This window comes from Pituophis catenifer, unplaced genomic scaffold (assembly GCF_029215685.1).
Source record: "Pituophis catenifer annectens isolate HBS135680 unplaced genomic scaffold, rPitCat1.0.hap2 SCAF_2, whole genome shotgun sequence".
Classification (NCBI taxonomy): Eukaryota; Metazoa; Chordata; class Lepidosauria; order Squamata; family Colubridae; genus Pituophis; species Pituophis catenifer.
Window position 1 is genome coordinate 198,784,385 of NW_027256882.1, and position 17,646 is coordinate 198,802,030.

The following is a 17,646-nucleotide window of genomic DNA, read 5'->3' on the forward strand; positions in this document are numbered from 1 at the left end:
TTAATAGAAGGAATAAAATTGCTATTTTAAGGAATAAGGCTTTTTAAAAAAAATCTTCTTGGGGGAAAATAAAATTCTGTAAAGAATAGAATGGCAATAAAAATACTGGCCTCCGAAGTGTAAGTCCCTACCCACAGCAAAAATAAAAAATTACTAAAATACTGCTAATAGAATATTTTTTCATAATTTTCAATTCCATAGTGAATTTTATTTTATGATTATTTTACCAGCTCGCTTATAATTTCTCTAACTTGGTTCTGTTGTAGAAATGGACTAATGAACATTTAAATAATATTTTATGTAATTATTTTTTTCAAGCAAAAACAATTCTTTTATTGCTCTTCAAAGCTATTGTTTCATCTAGAAAAAAGATACGAAGATATAGAATTCACCCTAACTATATAGGATAAATGCTGCTGTTTATACTGGACTTGTCTTTCTAATCTTAAATACAATATTTACAATTAAATCTTACTGTTGTAAAGATTTTCACTTTTGTTTTAGGAATCTCTATAACTTTGCTGTTATATATATTAATTCCAAGAATGATTGTAATTTTATATATTTTATACTGATCTACAAGCAAAAATAATGAAGATAATGTTCAACATCATTTATTACAAGAGCAGGAATAATTTCTCATAATGTGAAACATCTACAACTATTTATTAAGAAAATAAAGGTTGATAGTAGGTTTCTCCACATTTTTCAAAAATTTGTCATGTGGAAAACTGAAAAATGATCAACAAGGAAATTGAGAAGCTGTTTCTCAAGCATGATGAGGTAATTTTGTTTATTGTTATTGTTGTTATTAGCTGTTAATTTGAAGACTTAAAAATTTATAAACACAAGGATTAGGCCTTCTAAGATTATCATTTCTTGATTAAAGGCTCCATAGCAAGTGATAAGGGCAGAAGCCCTGGCATTAGATAAAATGAACAGTCTTATTTAAAACACAGCATCAATTTAAAAGTTTAGAACATTGAGACAAAGGGATCAGTACAAAAAATATGAATGAAATACTGCAGTGGATACTCTACAAGGACATAAAAGCTAGTTATAAATAGCTAAACATTATAGCATTTTCAAAGTAAAGTGCTGATCAATTTTGCTACAAAGATCTGAAAGCTTTCAATCTGCTGAACATTTTCTCCAAAATTCATTGCAATTTGATCCTACTTGTGAAGCACAATGACATTCAAGCTATATTCTTTTAGAATATTGGATACTAGGATTAATAATAGCAATATTAATATCCACATTTTAAAAGTGAGCCATTATATTAAATGCAAATATTTCTCAGAATTATTACATTAGGTTCTGGAAGAAGGTATTCTTCAAATATCCTAATAAGAAATGATAAAAGGGTAAACTTAAATCATACTATCAACTGTAAATATAAAAAAATTGGCTTCATTAGTATACAAGCTGTCATGCTAGAACACTAAAAAAAATTAGTTAAAAAGAACAGCACTATGACTAATACTGCAACAATATTTGGGGGGGGTGTCAAAAGATCACAGTGACACACACACATATTGCTAAGTGTGGTTATCACTCTATTTTTTTTTATTTAAAAAATATGTAACTTCTATCGAGTCACATATGTGAAATGAGCAGCTGTGTAAATTTACCAAATAAATAAATAAACATATCTGTAAAACAGTAACAGCTGCATTTGGGCATCAGAATCAACCACCACACACCATTATGGAAACACATCGTGAGGATTATGTCTCCCTTTCTCCTCAACTGCAAAGAATTTTGAACTTGTTCTATTTATGTTTATCCACAATATATTATTTTATCTAAGTAACAACAGATGGAATTGTTAAGAAATAATGAACATTCTTTTACTTCTCCAGCCATACAATCATATGAAGGAACAGCCATAACAACCCTTATCTGTGAATGGCATCTAACTTTTTCCATAGTAGCAGCCGTTTCTGGAATTGTGGTTCAACGTTTTTTAGTGGCATGGATTCTTACTATGGAAGTTAACAATGAACATCTTGAGTCAGTTTTCGGGTTGTGCTGATACTGTAACACTTTTGTGTCAGAAGCCCAAGATAAGACTTCTGTTGACAGCCTGTCTAATCCAATGTTCAAAAGTCTCCCTGGCCACATAGACAGAATAGTCTCAGGGATTACAATCAAGACATATGGAACATGTTTTGTTTAAGCAATGGCTCCATAATTGTAAATAAGCCATTACAAACTTGACTGTCATACTATTTCCAACCTCCATAAAAGCGGAGGCTCCAATTCATTGCCTCTTAGCATTTTAGCTAAGATCAAATGTAGAGGCCCCAATTCAACAGTCCAAACACCCGGAAACCAATCAATTCAAAGGATTTTCTGAATACAGACAGGTTTATTCTAGAACTTGAGTCAGTATCTTGTCTGATATTTAAGTCTCTGCCTAAAATGAAAAATAGGAAAGCTAATGATGCTGATGTGTGACTGTAACAAAGATTAATTTGATCTGATTTGATCCGGATAAAGCTGAAGTTCAAGCTAGAATAAAATTCTAGTCACAGCAGATATAGTTGCAAGTAATTGAGGATGCCAATTAGAACAGAGATGATGAAAAATTCATTGGAAGCACAATTATAAACATATAAACAAACCATTTTTGGGCTGCTCCTTCCAGGACATTAGGGAAGGGGTAGCTTCTCTTACTTTAAACAAAGGAACAATATAATCTTAATTAACAAACTTTTAGATTTTTAACTTTAAACAGCTACATTCGATTTAAGGCCTTCTCTTCTCAAGGCCCTGAAGAGGACAGCTATCTCTCAACTCAAATGATAGGAAAAACAGATTTAGTTCCTATTCAGATCTGCATAATGGAATGAAAATGCCTCAATCATGATAACCACATGGGAATGGGGTCTGTGACATTGCCTAATTTTTTTTTTATCTAGAACAATAATAAAAACTGACAGGTTCTTCAAAGATCATCTCTTGGCCATCTCTAATGGTCATAGCAATTCTGGTATTTTCCGAATAGGACCAAAATCCTTTGAGACCACCAAGACTTTTCCCAGGCATTTTTTGTTTTTGACTCCAACCCACAGCAACCACTCACTCAGAACAATTATTTGTCAAGAATCCACAGTGTTCCCTCAACTTAAATAAACTGTTGAACACACAATTTCATTGAGGCCTGCTGTTGTTGTTCCTTGTCTCTTCTGGCTGACCCTATGCTGTCCAATCATCACAAAAGAGACTCAATCTCCATGATACTACAACTCACCCAATCTATTGTAACTGGAGTGACCAACTGTGGTCTAATGCTTTGGGGGAATAAAAGAACAGCATGGGTATCAAAACTAAAAACTAATTGCTATAGAGAGAGTTGAAAGGAACAGGGAATATTAAGAACAGAGGGTTCTGCAACTACTTACAAATATTTCACTTTTTTGTAGAAATAAATAATGGACATAAAATTTGTAAGACATTTCCAGAGAACAGGTTCCCAATGCTGAAGAACAGTCAAAACTACATTTGGCAAAGTCTATTTCAGAACCACAAAACAAAATAAAAACAAACAAAACAAACATGGAGCTTCCTGGGTGTGGCAAGCAACCCCCGAGCCATATAGTTCTAGGGTTGCTTCCTGCGCAGCAAGGCAGAGTGCAGGGCAGTCAAAAGGACAGAAATGGGGCAGGGTGGATAGGCAGGTGGAGGAAAAAGGAGGCAGTCCCTTACTTTACTGTGACTTGGGGCTGAGAGGGATCAAACCCAGAATGGCTTGGCTTGGAGTGGGTATTCACTCAATGACTTGCAATTCTCAGTTAATGACAGCAACGAAGTCATATGACTTCCTGTTTTACAACTACATCTTTTAGATTTGATGGCTTAATGATGATGGCTTCTAACTCTACATGTATGAAAAAATATGTACTATTTAAATTACTGTATATCAGTAACATGTGCTATTTATATAGTATGTGCTGTGTATGTTATTCAATTAACTCATTCTTAGAAACTGAATGGGGAAAAAATATAATGGAAAATCTTCTGTGACAGACTATTTTTCCTTACTTTTAGCACTGAATTTTTACTTGCTTAAGATAGCTCTAATCGAGAGATTTGTTTCAAATATTTAAGTGGTAAAAGATCCAAATCTCAGAGATATAATGAACACACTCATGAAAGATTTTATTATTATTTAACGCATGCCGATATTGGAGTAGTCAGCTTTTTTTAACTATTTTGTGTTCTGATTGGCAATACAACAGTTACATGCCCAGATAATAACATTTTTAATGAATAAATATTTTCTTTAATTTAATTTTTGGCAAAAGTTATCTTAGCACCATGGAGTACAGTTTTAAAAAAAATAAGAAACAGGTATCTAACTTGACACCAACCATTCTTGTTACCCACTGATTTTTTTTGAAAGCCAAAAAATAGAAAATGGTATGTTTAAAAACAAAGTTCAATATCATTTAGGTTCACTGGCACTGTAGCAAATAAAGACAATGGAAATAAATGGTTGGAAACATGGCCATCTACCAAGAAAAATGACCAAGACAAAATGGAGTAGTTGTCAGTTTCCTAGAGAGCAAATGTGGATGGAAAGGCACTTCTTTATCTCCAGAAAAAGGACGTTTCTATCTGACCCATTCACCATAGCAGCCATTTCATGAAAAATCAAATCACTCCCCAATCACTGCTATTCTATGACACTACCCACAAGATCCTTCCAAAGTTTCAGACATGTCTACTGTTTCAGAAAATCTAAGTTGGTAATATGTTTCTTCATCAATTACTAAGCTCTTTGGGCAGAAATTTAAATTATGCCTGGGCCATCCTGTTGTTCACAGAAGCAATTTCTACTGACTGCACAAGAGAATGATGACTGAATCTTCCTTCCCATTGCTATTCGCAGTCAACTTCAAAGTGTGTTTCAGAGACTTTTCCCACCGCCTTTTGAAAAAGAATGAGAATGCATAATAAACTGCATAAAGAAAAACAGGACAAATCCTTTTGCAAAAGCAAAATGAGATCTGTACAAAAGTGAGCTGCTGGAATCAAGGGTGGTTTGTCACTCATGTAGTGCAGCCACTGCTAATTCGGAATAAATATTTGCTGTACCTCAAAAACGCCTTTTATTTTGTTTCCAGAGGACCTACCCAGGAGGTTTTCAGGGAGTAGAAAGACTGCAGAAGTAAAAGATGGCTGGAAAATTCTGCTCACAGAACAGAATTTAGGGTAAACCAATAATTATACAACCCATTTGCTAAACTAATATCATATACCACATTTCTTCTTTGTGAATTACATATTGCTAGGCCTTTTAAAAAGTTAGACTAGATGTTACAATTTGAGGAGCTAAATTATAGAAGCTAGCACATGCTGATATAATACAGTTCAAGAAAATATGTACAGTATGCCAAAACTAAATCTCAGGTTGAAATGTTTATTCTTAACGACCTAAAATACTGTACAAAATGCAATCGGTATACAAACAGAGCTTATAAGGCAATATAATATGGAAAACAAAATATTTATATATTGTATTCAGTTTATATGATCAATACATGTTCTGTGTGAGTGTGTTTGTGTGTTAGAGAGGGAGGGAATGTCAGCTGGTGGAGACTAAGAAATATGCCTTTTCTGCTGTAGTGTCTGCCCTCTACAGCATTCGCCCTTCGGTGATTAGTATGACATCAACCCTATTGGCCTTTTATAAAGCCTTGAAGACCTGATTAAGTGCCCAGGCCTGGGGCTCCATTTTGTTTAAAGCAATAGCAGTAGCAATAGCAAGGGCCCCGTTTCCTGATTTTGTTAACACCTGTGGATTATAATTTCCTATATATAATTTTATGATTTTCTTTGCTATATATATATTTACTTATTTTTAAAATCCATGTTTTAATTAGTTTTAATTGATTTTACAATTGTTCACTGTCCAGAGTCACTTGTTTCAGATGGGCGGCTGTATAAATCTAATAAATAAATATAATGGAGAAAATAAAAATATTAAGATCCGTATGCATAAATTAAATGAATACTTGTTTTTAGGTGTTTCATACCTACCTCATATCTTCTGTGTTTTCTTGCTAATAGAATAGAAACCTAATTTTAAGTTTTTACTTGTAAAACAGTAACATATTCAGACAGCAAATCTTGCAAAACACACATCTGGCAACTGTCTTAAATACATTTCCCTTCCCTGTGAAAATACCATATTTTGAATTAAGATGGGGATGAGAACATGACTAAAATTTCTGGTGCCTTTTTAATGACATGTTGGTGGAAGACAGACAGAATGCAGATAATCCTTAATTTATGACCACAATTCAGACCGGAATCTCAATATTGAGCTTATTACATGGCTGGCTATGGTGTGGATAGCATTTCTCAGTGGCAGCAGCAGCGCTAGGGCTGAAGCCGAGATCAGACAGTGGTGACATCTGGCTCAGACAGCTGAAGGCCCAGGTCCCCTACTTCAGGCCCAGACTTGGGCAGGGGTGGTATTCACTTACCTTCCCTACCAGTTCGCAAATGCGTCCATGCGTCCAGGCTTTCCGTTCATGTGTTTTGCTGGCACATGTGCCTTTCATACATGCACCCAGCTTCACTAACATGACTAAATAGGATGGTATAGAGCCGGGGTGGGTGGGTGCCCGTGATTTTCACTGCCGGTTCGGGGGAATCGGTCCGAGCCAGCTGAATACCACCTCTGGACTTGGGCCTGCCAAGTGTTGCTGGGAATGGCAACCTAAATTGGGGGGAGGGGGATAAGTAGATGGAGGTAGTTGCAGTGCTCCTGTGGTGATAAGTATGAGCAGGCTGCCAAGCACTTGAATTTTTATCTTGTTACTGTACAGCCCTGTAACTTCAAACCGTGGTCGTAAGTCTCTTCATTCAGCACCATTGTAATTTCAATTGCTGAATGAACGATGGTAAATCAAGGCTATCTGTAAAAGAGAAACTAAGACTACCCCAAATTTGTTTGTTATCACTGTCTCCAAATACTATTCTCTCTTAACTGGAAATTTTAATGGTTTAAATTATAATTGTACAGTTCAGAATTTTATCAGTTCAAGAGTATACTATGTCTTTTGTTTGTTTTCATTTATTGCATCAGTATATTTGTAATCTTTTTATTGCAGATGCACATTAGGTTCATTGCAGTGTGCTCTTCTTTTCTCACTAAGGTTACAAACTGTGGACATATCCCAGGAACATTGTATTTCCTTATAAATAGGTGTAGGGCTGTGGGACAAATGCTTTTCTGCTATTCAAACAACACAGCATGCTTTACAAAGGTACCAATATACCAATATATATTTTATAGTGGTCATTATACTTTGTTTTATTTTCCTACACCCTAAACCTGTTTGACCCTTTATATTTACTCTTTCTACTGATACCTTGTAGCTGCTTGAAACCACCCCACACAAAAACATACTAACCTCCACTGGCTGAAGTTCTACAGCCTTCAAGATTTAACAGGATATCATCATCTTTGTCATCTGCGGCACTTCCCAGCAGCATCCAGCTCTCCACATTATCACTTTCAGAGGATATACTTGACACATCAACTGCATCATCGCTGCTGGAGCTGTCCTCAGTTACTAAAACTCTATGAATCATGTGAACATCATCCTGGTTATTTAAGATTGCCTTTTCATTAGCCTTTTTTGCTTTACTTGAATTTACCGTAGCCTGATCCTCAGATTTCAGGATAGGCCGGGAAGGGTGTTCAATAGATTTTTTGGCACGAGAGTAAGCAGTCTTATTTAATTTACGTAATGTTGGAGACACTGATGTTGTTAGTTTCTGGAGTTTACTTTCATAAATGCTATCTTCCTCAAGGGTATCAGACAATATTATGACATCTGAGCTATCTGAACTGACACTATCTGAAATGACAATTAAGTTATTTCTCTGATCTTGTTCATTCTCTGATTTCTCTTTCTTCAAGGACTTAAATTCTTCTTGTCCTTTGACATCCTTATTGTTATTTTCACCGACATCCCCAAGGTCTTGTGCATAATGGACTTGACTGTAAAGATGAAATTCTACTTCACTATCAATGCTTGTTTCACTGGAAGACCCTTCAGAATAAGGATCATCTTCAAATGCTTCTGCATCGCCATACCCACTGAATAACATAGTAAGTATTTTATCTAGGAAAAAAAAGAAAGTAAAAAAATGAATGAAGCTCAGCAAACCAATGTAGACACTTCATTAATGCAGAGAACAAGCTTTAGAGTGATAAAAACTTCAGTCCATCTATTCTATGGTGCATTTCTATGCATGCTTGGGATAACACTGGCTCCCTCAGTCAAGAAACGAAGATCAGCACCATGCCCAAGAGTCGGACATGACTGGACAGGAAACCTTTACCTTTATCTCTTTATTCAAAATCAAGCCCCAATGTATTCAATGGATTTTATGCTTTTCAAAGAAAACTTTTAACTCAAGGCAAAAGTCTCCATAAGATATAAGTGCATACTAAACTAAATAAAAATACTATGGTAATACTACATACTTGTGAGAAGTGTATTCCAAGCAGGGATGAAATCTACTTACCTTCCCTACTGGTTTGGAAGTGTGCACACCACACGCATGAGCCCTCTCCACTGGCACCCGCCATCGTCATGTCCAATATTTGACTCTCTGTGCATACACAAGGCCTTCTGCGGATGCACAGAGGGTCAAAAATGGGTTACTTCCTGGTTAAATGGGGTTAAAACCAGGAAGTAATGACGTCCGGGCAAGTTGGCGGAGCCTTGCGCTGCCGCCACCAGTTCACTGAACCACACACCGCTGGCGCTTTACACAAGCCAGACAGAACTGGCAAGAATTCACCACTGATTCGAAGGCTATGCAGTTTCACTTGTGTCTTTCAGCAGAGAGCCAAAAACCTACTTGCCAACCAAGAATTCTGCAGCTCCCTACTGCGCTGCATGCAGCATATAGAGATGAGATAATCTGAGTAAATTTATCAATTTACAGTAAATTTATCAATTTACAGTAAATTTATCAATTTACCCAAAAGACCTGCTTGTCAAGAATTTTTTGACAGATACAAAAGAAATGTGGTTTGGAAAATAGAAAGAAGAGGTGATTTATGGTACTCAGTGCCTGCAGATTTGCAGATACTCCCGATTGAATAAATTCTGCCTCTTTAGAGAAGCTCATCAAATACCAGATCCCATCCATTATTTCTTTTGCAACAGGCAATGAGGGAAAATGTTCTACCATGCAGGTGTCTCTACCCAAATAGGATTCATTAATCTGAATAATTTAATGAGTCAATAGTTTTTATAAAATAAACTTAACAAGTTTAAATATAAATACTAAAGTTATATGAATATTTCTGTTTATAAGTCCATTAATTTTAATGGATAAAAAAGAAAACAATTACATTGGCATATGACATAGGGAGAAAAAACTGAGAAGGATGAACTCAGATAAACAATTTCCCTTGAAGTCTTAAAGAAACCCAGGCCCCATGTTCTCTTGAGATGAGGGAGAGACAGTAATAGTTCCGGCACATAATTGGAATCCATTCAGATGGTAACTAACATAGCCCAGACAAGGAACAATAGAAGAAATACATGCCAAACAAATGAGAAAAAAATTCCAACTCTTTTCATCAAGCTCTCTGGAGATCACTAAGCTCTGACGTCACTGAGCATTTTAGCAATTTATAAATGTTGTTAAATATTTACACACCACTTTTCCAACTGATTAAAGTGGCTTACAACCAACAAACACATTAAATAGTATCAAAAATATATAACCTTCCAACTAATCCACCACATCAACCAAAACCTAGCCTTTAAAAATATTTTTATGTTACACTGTACAATTTTTTTAAACAAACAAACAAACAAACAAACAAACAAACAAACAAACAACAAATAGCAGCCAATTTATTTCTCAAAAGATTTCTGAGTTTTGGAACAGTCATTATGAAAACTCTGTATTAGGTCATGTAATCTTGCCAACAACTAAGCCAAAAAGTCTCCCTATCTGTTTTACTTTTATACTGTCAAATTCAAAATGACTCCCAGCAGTTTAATTCACAAAAATATAAAACAAAGTAAAACCTAAATTTTACAATAATACAATAGTTGCATTAGTATCCATTGACTACCCGAAGAGGATATCCAATAGTTCTGTATTAATAACTTCTGGAAGCCCAATAATGAAGGCAATCTACCTAATTTCCAAAGGAGGCTACTGCATATTATACAGAGACTGCAAATAAAACTTTGTCTGAAAACGCTTATTCCATTCATGTCACACACCTGAAAGAAGACTAAAAGATGCTAATGTTGGGCCAAATTGGATGGGTTAAGTAAGACACTTCTATGCAGAGAATTGTTAATAACCCAATGCCAAGTTATGCAGGGCTTTGTGCATCAAAGCCAGCACTTTGAACCTGGAAATCTACTAATAATCAACGCAGCAACCATAAAACAAGTATTATACGATTATGATGATTTTGGCTTGTTAATATACAAGATGCTATATTTTGTAGCAATTGTAAGTAGTCTTCAGAGGTAGCCCCATCTACAGCACATTGCAGTAATTTAAATACTACCAATAGCTACAGTACTTAGATTTATATACTTCATAGTTCTTTACAGCACTCTCTGAGTGGTTTACAAATGTCAGCATATTGCCTCAACAATCTGGGTCCTTGGTGTACCAACCTCAGAAGGATGGAAAACTGAGTCAACTTTGAGCCCATCAAGATCAAATTCATGGCTGTGGGCGGAGTTGGCCTGCAAAACTGCTTTCTAACCACAGCACCCCCACAGCTAATAAATATATGCACGAATCACAATGACAAAATCTTCCCAGTCCAAGTAAGGCCACAATTGGCACACAGCCAAATTTGGGAACAGGTGTCACAGCTGCAACTTCTATTTTGAAGTAGGCCGTAAGTCAAGGAAGAGCACCAAGTTGGAGATAAGCTTTTTCAACTAAGGTCTACTCCTTCTGTACAAGAAGTAACTTCTCTTGCATTGGTTCAGATTGTTTCAGCCTATTTCATCTCATTCAAATCCAAACAGCCTCCAATCACCACTTTGAGATTTCCATAGCATCTCCAATTCAAAGCATTCAAACTATATGAATGCTGTTATTATATTTTTATCCTGCCCATTTTATATATTTTGGGCAACTCAAAGCAGTCAACATACCTAATTTTCATACCTCCTATTTTCCCCAAACTAACGATATAACATGGGCTGGACTGAGAGAGAGTGACTGGCCCTAAGTCAACTAGCTGGCTTTCATACCTAAGGGAGGCCAAGAACACACAATCTCCTAATTTCTAGGCTAGCACTTTATAGTACCGCTACACAAACTGACAATACCAAAATGTGTTGTCACTGGACTGATGTCACTCTGAACCAAAGGATGACCTATATCAGTGATGGCAAATCTTTTCAGCACCGAGTGCCCAAACTGGAATGCGTGTGCATGTGCGTGCGCCGGAACACCGGAAACCTGAAGACCAGCTGGCCGGCACGCACATGCCTGTTTTTTGGCTGTTTATTGGTCTGTTTTTAGGCCGTTTTTTGGCGCTCTGGCACCTGTGAAGACCAGTTGGCCGTGTGCACCGGAAACTAGAAGAGCAGCTGGCGATGACGCGTATGCCCAGAGAGGGCTCTGCGTGCCACCTCTAGCATGCGTGCCATAGGTTCGCCATCACAGACCTATATTAATGCTAATAAACATTTGTAATGTAGACACGAAGTAAGCCGTCTCTCATGAAGAGAAACGATTCAGGTAATATGAGAATCCCATACAAAAAAAAGCTGGGATATATGATACAACCTGAGGTCTTCCAGATTATCAGAACTACCATTTCTAATATCACATTCTGATTGAAAATGATGGAATTTACATTTCAATAATATTCACAGGACTGCAAGTTACCCAAGTTTAAAGTCAATATTCTATATGGGATTTAAAAACCAAATGACAGCCAATAAAGCATAAACTATGAAGAATACTTGCACTTTCAGATACCTCTCAGCACATGCATAGGAGGATTCTTGATCAGCTGAGATTTCATATAGCTTTCAATTACAATCTTGACTCAGGCTTTCAAGTTTCATGAGGACTGCAACACAAGGACCAATTCGCATTTTCATCCCTGGAAACAACTGAAATTATAATCTATTCTCTGCCATTCACTTAATTGTAATGTTTAAATGTGCTTTTAGGACTTTAAAAATGACTTGTTGTGAGAGCTTTTACTGCTGAAATTCATTTAAATATTGGGAAAACCCAACTCCAAAAGCTACAGTTTTATAAAAATATCAGAGTTCAAATGCAGTCCTGGAAGAATCTTACATAGTTCTTTACCAAGTAGGGAATGTTTACCTAGGATTAATGGGCATTTAATATTTCTGCTCAAAGATGACACTCAGCAGCAATTGACAGGTTTTCACTACCTAAAATAAATTTGGGTCTAGCTGACAAGCCTGATTTCTGCATACTCAAATATTCTGAAACAGTATATCAATCTTTTGATGTAATTTTAAAAGATGATTCCAATGTCCTCAGTTTAGAGTCTGATAGCTATATACAAATGTGATCAAATTTCAAATCAGCAAAGATCCAACAAAGGCACTGAAGTAAGCATCTGTTTAAATTCCTCTAGATTCAACTCTAATATATAATACTGTAGTGAACTATTCCAATGTTCTATTAGGGATAAAAATAACTTTTTATCATCATTATATTTTGAATCCCAATGGCATGGCTGGTTAGGTTCAAGTGTACATAGTCAGGTACTGACACAAAATCTCCTCTATGTACACTAACTCCTCAGAGCTATAACATAATTAATTCCATGACATAAGAGAAGATCCCTCTCTAGAGAAGCAACAGAATTCCACCCAATTCTATTTAGTGTCTTTATTATTGCACTGACACTTAAATACTATTAATACTGCAGAACAAAAGGACTCATACATTTCAGGGAGGGAACAGCTTCCATACAACCTGATTTCCCTTTTTTTCCTCTTTCTTTGCCAAGTTCTTCTGAATAGGTCAAGACTCCTTTAGTTGTCCAAGCCAGTTCATGAGCTGGCATAGTTCAAAAGAAAATGACCAGGTTTGGCATTAGTAGACAATTCTTGAAAGCTGTGCATTTGTGTAAAGCATGACTTCCCCAAGTAAACACAAGCTTATATTTTTAAAAAAGCCAAGGCTCACAGTCAGAAGATAAAGAGCTACCATGTCTGTAGCTTGCAAACACTCAGCCTACAATAGTCCACTTGCCAATCCTTGTTCTTCTGGCAAGCAACATAATCTGACAAACATTATAACACATCAATCATACCTTAGCAAATAGAGACAACCCTTCATCTTATAACACGCACACCCCAAACCTGTCACATATAATATATAATCTACCCCCATGATGCGAACCTATGGCACGTGTGCCACAGGTGGCACGTGGAGCCATATTAGTAGGCATGCCAGCTCAGCTCTGGGGCACATGTGTGTGCCGGCCAGCTGATTTTCGGGCCTTCTGGGCCCACCAGTAGAGAAACAGGCTGTTTCCTGTCTCTAGAGGGCCTGGGGTGGGGTGCGGAAGGCCCGTTTTTCTTTCTTACCTGGCTCCAGATCCTTTCTATTTATCTGGGAAGGGTGAAAACAGCCTTTTCCACTCCCTTGGAGGCCCTACGGAGGCTGAAAGGGCCCATTTCCCAACTCACAGTGGGGCAGGAAGTGACTTTTTTGCTGTCCCCAGCCTCCAGAGACTCCTAGAGAAGCTGGGGACAGCAAAAAATGTCACTTCCTGTCCCACCGTGAGTTGGGAAATGGGCCGTTTCAGGCCTTTGGAGGGCCTCCGAAAGAGTGAGGAAGGCTGTTTTTGCCCTTCCCAGATAAAAAGAGAGGATCTGGAACCAGGTAAGAAAGAAAAACGGGCTTACCAGGCCATCATGTGCCAGGAGCGGGGGGGGCTTGCGCACGCATGCGCATGGGCACGTACGCGCATGACCCTCCCCCGTCCCCCCTCTCCTGGCACGCGATGGCAAAAAGGTTAGCCATCACTGATCTACCCAATGGTTTAGGAACCTAGCACTATGACAAGTAGGTGACTTGTTGTCCAAAAGTTTACACACTTAATTTTCCTCACATTGTACTAACTCATATGAGCCTTAGGCTATCCAGGTATTTCTAACAAGAATTCCTTTCATACAAAACTGATGATGAAACATGGTTTATTAACTCAAGGTTCTCAAATCAAGTCATACTCCCATATTAATATACTCTCAAATGATGCAGTATGGCATCATTTGTGAATCAATGCTAGATGAAGCAAAGATTAAACTATCCCTCATTAAAGATTTGTAGGAACATTTTTAGGAATAAAGAAATCAGAGTTATCACAGTATAGACATAAAGCACTTTGTTTTTTCCCCTCATCTAAAATCAGTATCTATGCAGTACATGAGAAACAATTTGAAGTAGTGGTTCTATCAGGCTAGAAACTTGGAGACTGAATTCTAGTAGCACCTTAGGCACAAAACAAGTTGGGCCACTCTTTCTTGGCCTTAGGAAGGAGGCAATGGAAACTACTTCTGAAAAACCTTGCCAAGAAAACTGCAGGGACTGGTCAATCCAATCAACAGGAGTCAACAACTGACTTGAAACTACATACATATACAAATTACACACAATAAAATAAACAGAAGTTTATGAAGTTCTTTTATATAAAGGTAGGCCGTCGGCGTATGTCTACCCTATAGATAGCATCTCTCCAAAGTTTTAAACAGAAATCTCTTCAGGCTTACTTTATGTTATCAAGGTTTGAATCCACAATCCTTTGCAAACATATTTAGCTAAGCATTAGTGTTATTAAAATTATCAGTTATCTGACAAAAGTAGAATGCAATTCTACTTTTCTAAATAGAATTTTAAAAAATCTGAAAATGGGGTAAGAAACCCAGTGCCTTATAGCCAATGTTTTCAGTTTTTAGTTCCCATTCCCATAATTCCTGCTTATTTGTTATGATGACTGGGGCTTATGAGAGATGTAATCCAAAACATCTGGAAAGTACACTAGCCTTAAGGAGAAAAAAGGGCATGGGAAGAATTATTACTTCAGTAATGTAAAATACTATAAGGTGCTATCATGACTACTTATTAATAGCCTATTTCATAGATGAGCAAATCTATATTTAGTGAAAGCTGCATGCTCACAGTAACTCACTGACCAGGATAGAATTTTAATAAACGTTTCCTCAAAATAAAAATGTAACACACTTATCCAATGTATGCGAGCTTCTGAAATAAGCAGATGTTAAATGTTTTTAGATTATCTGATAACAGGGAAATTTTTAAAAATCCACATTACCCATTCTTTATTTTCTGAGAAAAATGAAATAGGTAAACTATAGAAAAAAGAAAGCTCTCCTAACAGGACAGCAACATTATTCAAGTTCAGATTTTTTCTTCATTTCTCCAACCACCAATTAAAGGTAAGCTTATGCCAATTTGTGAATTGGTTGCATTTTGGTATTCCTTGATAAGAATTTATGGGCTACACATATTTTTATTTCACTCATATTTCATCCATCAATTTAAGATAATACAGTACCCATATTTCTTTAATTTTTATTTTAGTCTGAGAGTTGGTGAATGGTCAAGGTCAGCCAGTAAGCCTCCTCTCTTACTAACTACACTTGAGATCTCTTTGATATGCATACTCTATTTCCCCCAAAATAAGACATCCCCTAATAAGCCCAAATCAGGCTTTTGAGCGCATGGCAATAGGGCCAAGCGCTTATTTCAGGGTTCAAAGTAATATAAGACAGGATCTTATTTTTGGGGAAACACGGGTATTAACTTTGGTAGCTGCCTAGCGTTATTTTGTTATTGGTTTCTTCCAGAAATTAGTTTCTTCTGTGCTATCAGAGAGAGGGAGGAGAAGTCTTCCTATTTCTTAGAATCTGAAAAATTACATTGTTTTCCTTATTTAAACCTTTAACTCCTCCAGCACTACTAGTGCATATTCCTTCCCCACCATATACAATTTTTAAAGCCAGCAAAGCTGAGAAGCCTTCAAACCTCATCAGATTTGGCTTCTTCTCCCCCATGAGATATTCCTAGGCTGTATGTAGCACAAGGAGAAAAGCTACTCTCCTGATTCCCTTACAACAGGTCATTGTAAAGCTTCATAACATTTACGAATCAGCGCTTTACTGTTTTGTTCCCTCTCCAATTTTCCTCTTCCGAGCCTTGTGTCCAGTCTTATTATGAAATTGTAACCCTAAAGACACAGACAGACACACTCTCTTGTTTGCATTGACCAGGAAACCACCTTAGACCCCTTCCTGGCTAAACCCTTGAGATAAATAAATGGGATAATCAATATACACAAATGGCTCATGATATGCAATTTAGCCGATTCTGCCAAAAAAAAAAAAAGGGGGGGGAGAATTAGGGACAATGTTTCTCCGATTCTTCTCTAAGAAACATCCTGTACACCCCGGAAATAACCCCAAAAGCACAAAATTTGGCTCTGACTTTAGTCTTTCCTGTCTGCTTTATGTCCTCCTGCCCTGGCAGCAGACCAAAGGATGAGCTTTAGGTGCGTAGCCGCTCTAAAATGGGGAGGGGGGAATACGAACAAAAGCCAAGTCCTCAGGCTAAGACGGGGGGGGGGAAGAGACACGAATCGACGAATTCATGGCCTCCTTCGCCCACGTTACTCACTAGCGCTGCCTGCTGCAAACCAGGAAACCCCTCGAGACCGGAACAGCCGCCACCAAAGACCCCTCCTCCCGCCTCTCACGTCGAACTGCGCTTCCGCCCGCTGAGCAAAGGAAAAAGGAGGCGGGCGCGGCGCGTTAGGTAACTCAGCTATTGCGCCTGCGCTTCGGGAGGGTGGGGAGGAGGGGAGGGAAATCACGCCGGCCAGGACGCAAGCGAAAGCACGCGCCGCTGCCACTTCGGTGAGGTCACACGGCTGGCCTGAGCACGTGCGCTTGGGGTTGTTGTTTTTTTTTTTTCTGTTTGGGGATGCTCGGTTTTCGAGCGCCCAGCATGCATTCCTAAGCATCGCGAAAGGAATTATGGGGTGTGTGTCTATATCAGCAGAATCTAGCTGGAGGGCTCTACCTAGACGGTGGCCGGCTCTTTTTAATTGATCTTTGTGGATTCATAACTCATAATTTGGGACCTAATTTGGGATATTAGTTAAACAAATCCAGCCTACGGCTTCCAATTCAGCCTTCTTTAACCAGCTGGATCAAGATGATGGGTCTTGGTGCTCTGCTCTCTGAGTGCACCATTAAGGACTCTGGAAATGTTCAAGCAGGTTGCCAGGTGTTACCCAGGATGCTTTGTATTACAACTCCCATCATGATAACTAGGAGTTCTGGAGTTTGTAGTTTAGAGGAAAGGGTATTCCCTTTTTCTTTTTTTAGAAGATGGATATAGATGTATCGAAAAGGCCTTGAATCTGAAAAAAAAACCTTCCAATACTGGTTGTTAAAACACATTTCCTTCATTGTTTGTATATTCTTCCAGTAGTTCTGGAATGGGAATTTTTTTAACTTGTTAAACTGAAAAAAAATGTTTTTAGTACAACAAAACTGATGCAACCCTTGGATTGCTGGTGGCTTAAGAGCATTG

At 37.6% G+C, this 17,646-nt stretch overlaps 1 protein-coding gene across 1 annotated transcript in view; it reads right to left on the bottom strand.

Annotated features, from left to right (window-relative positions):
* Window positions 1-16,787, bottom strand: part of ZCCHC7 (zinc finger CCHC-type containing 7) — a 142,593-nt gene extending 125,806 nt beyond the window's left edge. The window contains exons 1-2 of the mRNA XM_070938508.1: window positions 16,726-16,787; window positions 7,434-8,150 (exon numbers count right to left, since the gene is read on the bottom strand). Of these exons, the coding sequence (XP_070794609.1) occupies window positions 7,434-8,136 (703 nt within the window). The 5' untranslated portion in view covers window positions 8,137-8,150; window positions 16,726-16,787. The remainder of the gene's footprint in view (window positions 1-7,433; window positions 8,151-16,725) is intronic.
* Window positions 16,788-17,646: the final 859 nt, after the last annotated feature.